Source organism: Corella eumyota, chromosome 6 (genome assembly GCF_963082875.1).
Source record: "Corella eumyota chromosome 6, kaCorEumy4.1, whole genome shotgun sequence".
Lineage (NCBI taxonomy): Eukaryota > Metazoa > Chordata > Ascidiacea > Phlebobranchia > Corellidae > Corella > Corella eumyota.
Window position 1 is genome coordinate 14,381,676 of NC_137495.1, and position 5,616 is coordinate 14,387,291.

Below are 5,616 nucleotides of genomic sequence, written 5' to 3' on the forward strand. Positions count from 1 at the left end.
GCTGAATAATGTTTTTATTATTTTATTAATATTTAAACAAATAACGAACAATTTTTATTTATCAAATTTTAAAATTATATATACTGTAATAATGGCAGCATGGTGTAGTTGTCAGAACACTTGGCTTCACTACATGAGGTCCTGGGTTCGATTCTCATTGCTTCCATGCTGTAGCGCTCTTAAGTAAGGCGCTATAAACTGTATGAACTTGAACCAGCACTTAATCAGCAGCTTTTTTTAAGTTGTCAAGTCGACCTTTCCGCATCGCTAACTAATAAATATAAAAATATATTTTAACAGAATTTAAATTCAGTTTACTTTAACATTAGGAAAACAATTTGAAAATGGTTAAAACATTTAAAGGGGAGCCCATGTATCATTGGTATTGTATAACAATCCTAATGTTGTGTTATGAGTTTGGGGAGTTGGGTCAATTTATGATCGGTGTCACCTCAAAAGAAATGGCACAGGCTGTTCATTTTGGAGACATGGCTTGTTTGACCTTGGACATAAATGTTGAAAAACTGTCAAACACAAAATGCAGAGATGTGAAGAATTCAACACAGTGAGTAGTTGTTAATTTTGCATGCTAATATTATTTTATTGGGAATCAAACCAAGAATCTCAGGTCTTACTCAAAGATGTTACAACATGACAGCAGTGGGAATCAAATCCAGCATCTCAGATCTTACTTAAGGATGCTACAACTTGCCAGCAGTGGGAATCAAACTAAGAACCTCAGATCTTACTTAAGGATGCTACAACATGCCAGCAGTGGGAATCAAACCCAAGATTGCAGGTCTTACTCAAAAATGCTACAACATGCTAGTAGTAGGAATCAAACCCAGGATCTCATGTCTTACTTAAGGATGCTACAACATGCCAGCAGTGGGAATCGAACCCAGAATCTCAGGTCTTACCTAATGATGCTACAGCATGCCAGCAGAAGGAATCAAACCCAGGATCTCAGGTCTTACTTAAGGATGCTACAACATGCCAGCAGAAGGAATCAAACCCAGGATCTCAGGTCTTACTTAAGGATGCTACAACATGCTAACTAACAAAGTAAATTATTAATAATCCTAATTTTTAGATGTAATCTCATGGGATGGAATGGAACGATATATTGTGAATGGAATTACTCAGGCCAGGGAATAGAATACCAAGTTCTTGCTGGTCCAATATTTATTGCCATTTTTACTGTTATGGGAGTTGTAATGGGAATTGTTGGCGATAAATATAACAGGTTGATTACCGACTATTTTTTATATTTATTTATCCTCAATGTGGAAAGGTCAACTTTACGACCTAAACATAGAGTAACATCATTTACTCTGACCCAGTATTGAGTTGCCTGTAGCAGTTTGGGATATTATAAATTACAATAAGCCGATAATTAAGCTGCTGATTAAGTGCTGTTTCAGCAGAAGTTAATACCGTTTATAGTGCCTTACTTAATGGCGCTACAGCATGAGAGCTTTTTTTTTATAAAATCATTTTTTTTGAGTAAAAGAGAGGTAACTGAAAATGTGTTATTGTTAGTAAAATGGTGTTTTTTAGGAATATAGTTTTTGGTAAAATGTCAGTAACTCCATTTTCTGCAAACCTAAAATTTTTTAAAAATTTGTTTTATTTATTTTGCTTTTCAATATTTAAATTTTTAATTAACTTTTATAAAACTCTTTTTATTTTATGGTTTAAAATCCAGATATTATCTGCAAGTGTTTTCTTTTACTCGGTAATGACTTTTACCACCGGATTTGCCGACACTTATTGGTTGTTAGCTTTGCTGAGAGTTGGCTTTGGGGCAGGGTGAGTTTAAAATTTGTTTCAGTAAAAAAATATTTAAAAAAAAAAGATTTTTGTACCAGTTAATATTTTTAACTAAATTTGTGGGTGAAGCATGGTGTAGTGGTAAGAGCACTTGGCATCACTACATGAGGTTCTGCGTTCAATTCCCACTGCTCTTATGCTAGGGTCTTAATAAACCTTAACAATATCAAATATTTTATGTTTTGTATGTATAATAAATTTTCTTAAAAACCTAAAACTTTTTTCTCAGAGAGTCGGCCTGTACTCCTCTTACCTCAAGTTTGGTGGCCGACATTTTCTCACAGAAAGTTTGAGCTTTTGCGATTAGTTTTTTCAACTTTGGAATTTATTTTGGATATGGTTTGGCATTTGCTGTTGGAAATTATGTGACTGACGCCAACATTCTTGGAATGGTGAAAATATTTTAAATATTTTTTGAACGACAGTGCGGTGTAGTAGTCAGAACACTTGGCTTTACTACATGAGAACTTGGGTTCGATTCCTACTACTCTCATAACGTAGTAGCCTACCCTATTTTTGAACAATTTATTTTTAGGTTTTTTATCAAATCAACCCCCAAAAAATTAATTTTATTGTTTTGAATTGATTTTTAACTAATCTTTTGTTAATTTTTTCTTAGAGCTGGCGTTGGTGTTACTTTATAGCTGGAGCTCCAGGCATAATTATGGCGATTATTTTATATTTCTCTGTCAAAGAACCAGAACGTAAAATTATAGAACAAGCCGAAGAGAATAACAAATATGAGATAGATTTTGGTATTTAATACTTTTGATAAAATGTTTAGTAAATGAAACTGTTTTTTGTAATTTTTTATCCTCGATGTGGGAAGGTCGATCTCATGACCTAAACATAGAATAACATCAGTTACCCCAACCTGGTCTCAAATTGACTTTGGCAGTTTGGGATATTATGGAATATATTTGTCCGATAATTGGTCTGCTGGTTAAGTTCTGGCTTAGCAAAAGTTTATACTTTTTATGGCGCCTTACTTAAGGGCGCTACAGCATAAGAGCAGTGGGGATTGAACCAATGACCTCATGGTGGTGTAGCAAGTGTTCTTACCACTACACCATGCTGCCGTTTTCATTATAAGAATTGTATTTTTTAAGTCTGCCGTAAAATTTCTTATTTTTTTGGAGAAATGTTTAAAAGTTATTTGGCCTATTTTGCAAACAATATTTTTAACTAAGCTATTTATAAACCTGGCTATAAATTTTATTATTTAGAAAAGCAGTCGGTGTTGAAATCAATTTTGACAACTTTCAAGTTATTTATCAAATCTCCAACTATCTTATTGTTACTGGTTGGGGCTTCATTCAGACATTCTGGTGAGTTTTATATTTATGATTAAAATCTTTAGTCGGTACTTCAACATGCCGGTACTGGGGATCAAACTTTAAACCTCACCCTACATACTGTAGTGGACAGATCACTTGGCTTTACTACATGAGGTCATGGGTTCAATCCCTACTGCTCTCATGCTGTAGTGTCCTTGAGTAGGGGCGCTATAAGCGGTTTGAACTCCTGCTGAGCCAGAACTTAATCAGCAGCTTATTTACCGGGCAATTATAATCTATAATATCCCAAACTGCCACAGGTAACTCGAGACTGGGTCGGAGTAACTTGTGTTACTCTATGTTTAAGTCGCGCATTTGACTTTCCCACATCGAGGATAAAGATATATACAAAAAAAAATAATAATATCCCAAACTGCTAAAGTTAACTCGAGACTGGGTCAAGGTAACAAATATTCATCTTTGTTTAGGTCATGAAGTCGACCTTCCCACATCGAGGATAACAAAATCTAATCGTTGGTGGAACGATTGGGATAATCACTGGTGAAATTTTGTCCGATTTACTCGCTTCTAAATACGGTAATCTTTATTTTGATCATATTATTAAAAATTGATTTTACTGAATGGACATTTTACTAAAATAGTTTTCGAAAATGGCATTATCTGAAAATTTTGACATAAATTAAAGTTTGGCAGCATGGTGTAGTGGTCAAAACCCTTGTCTTTACTACATAAGTTCTGTTGTTCGATTCACAGCATGCTTTCATGCTGTAGAGCCCTTAAGTAAGGCGCTATAAACAATATAAACTTCTGCTGAGCCAGCACTTAATCGGCAGCTTAATTATTGAGCAATTATAATATCTCAAACTGTCAACTTGAGACTGGGTCGGGGTAACTGATGTTACTCTATGTTTAGGTTGTGCATTTGACCTGTCCACATCGAGGATAAATAAGTACAAAAAACAGTTTTATTTTCAGAGAAGGGATAGGGTGTAAGGGGGTTAATATAAATGTCCCATTATGTGTTAATTGGCAGTATTATTAATATATCACAAATTATGTAGATTTGCATTTAGAAATATTCCATTTTTGTGGGGGTTTAATTTTAAATTTAATTTTTTAGGTGTACGAACAAGATTGTGGGTTTTGGTCGTTAGTCAAGCAATAGCCTGCCCTCTAGCGGCGGGAACTCTTTACTTTTCTCCGCCTTATGCTTTTATTTCGCTCTTTGGAGCTTATTTATTCGGTAAATAGTTTCATATTTTTTAAGAGTAACAACAGTTACCCCGACCCAGTTTCGAGATGACTTTATTGTAATCAAATTTTATTTAAAACACAGCGGAAATGTGGTTCGGAGTTTTGTTCACTGTTTTGGTTGAGTTCTTTCCTGCCCAGTCACGCGCGACAGCGATCGCTATGTTTATTTTTGTGATCAATAATATTGGAGGGAATGCCCCTCTTATAGTACCACCTATGATCAAAGTTTTAGGTTTCAGGGAAGCACTGTACATCGTTTACCCAGGATTTTACTTGGCTAGTAAGTTTTTTTTCTGATAGTTGTTTATCTTCGATGTGGGAAGGTCAACTTTACGACCTAAACATGGAGGTATATATTTGTTATTCCAACCCAGTTTCAAATTGCCTGTGGCAGTTTGGGATATTATAGATTATAATTGTCGATAATTAAGCTGCTGATTAAGTGCTGGCTTAGCAGGAGTTTATATCGTTTATAACACCTTACTCAATAACGTTACAGCTTGAGAGCAGTGGGAATCGAACCCACGACCTCATGCAGCAAAGCCAAGTTTTTTAAATAATAATTTATTGGTTTATATAGTTTGATTTTTAAACCTGGTTTAATTTATTTTTTTAGTTTTTACGAAAACTTTTTTCTAATTTCAGGTTCTTTTTTCTTTTTGTTGACTCAAATTTTTCTTCTGCGTGGTTCACCGCACATGAGCGTTGAAGCAAATAATTGTGGAGAAAGTGAAGCGATAGTTAATAAAACGAAACTTTAATTTGAAAAAAAAAGGTTTTTGAATTATTTTAAACTTTTATAAATTTAAAAAATTTTACCATGACAATATTTTAATTTTATTAAATATTTATTAGTGAAATTTTTTTTATAATTTTTTGCCAAAATTTTTTTAAAGTTATTTTTAATATTATACTAGTGAGTTATTTTAGTTCCTAAATTATTTGTTGCCATTCTTGCTGTTTTTATTTTCTAATTTATATTAACTAAACAGAAATTTAAATAATGTTAATTTTACAGTTTTTATTACTTTTAATATTTTGTATTCCCTTACTTTATAATTACTCCATATTTTATGAGAAATTATTATTGTTTTATATTTCTGAAATATATTTTGTTTTTGTTACTTCTTTTAAAATTTTAGAGAACTATAAAATTGATATCATCTATTTTTTAATATTATTTTGTCGAAAATGCAATTTATTAATAGTGATGTGCCGATCAAAATGGTGA

The 5,616-nt window shown here is 33.0% G+C and overlaps 1 protein-coding gene across 1 annotated transcript; it reads left to right on the forward strand.

Moving 5' to 3' along the window:
* Positions 1 to 344: 344 nt before the first annotated feature.
* Positions 345 to 5,146, forward strand: LOC145755930 (uncharacterized). The gene is made up of 7 exons (XM_082572159.1): positions 345 to 565; positions 1,094 to 1,226; positions 1,709 to 1,812; positions 2,063 to 2,091; positions 4,252 to 4,374; positions 4,468 to 4,665; positions 5,031 to 5,146. Exons 1-7 carry the CDS (start codon positions 345 to 347, stop codon positions 5,144 to 5,146), a joined length of 924 nt encoding a protein of 307 aa, XP_082428285.1.
* The last annotated feature ends 470 nt before the right edge of the window (positions 5,147 to 5,616 follow it).

Coding starts and splice junctions, on each gene's coding strand:
- LOC145755930 (XM_082572159.1), top strand. CDS start 345: ATGGTTAAAACATTTAAAGGGGAGCCCATGTATCATTGGTATTGTATA. Junction 566..1,093: donor GATGTGAAGAATTCAACACA/GTGAGTAGTTGT, acceptor CCTAATTTTTAG/ATGTAATCTCATGGGATGGA. Junction 2,092..4,251: donor CTGTACTCCTCTTACCTCAA/GTTTGGTGGCCG, acceptor TTAATTTTTTAG/GTGTACGAACAAGATTGTGG.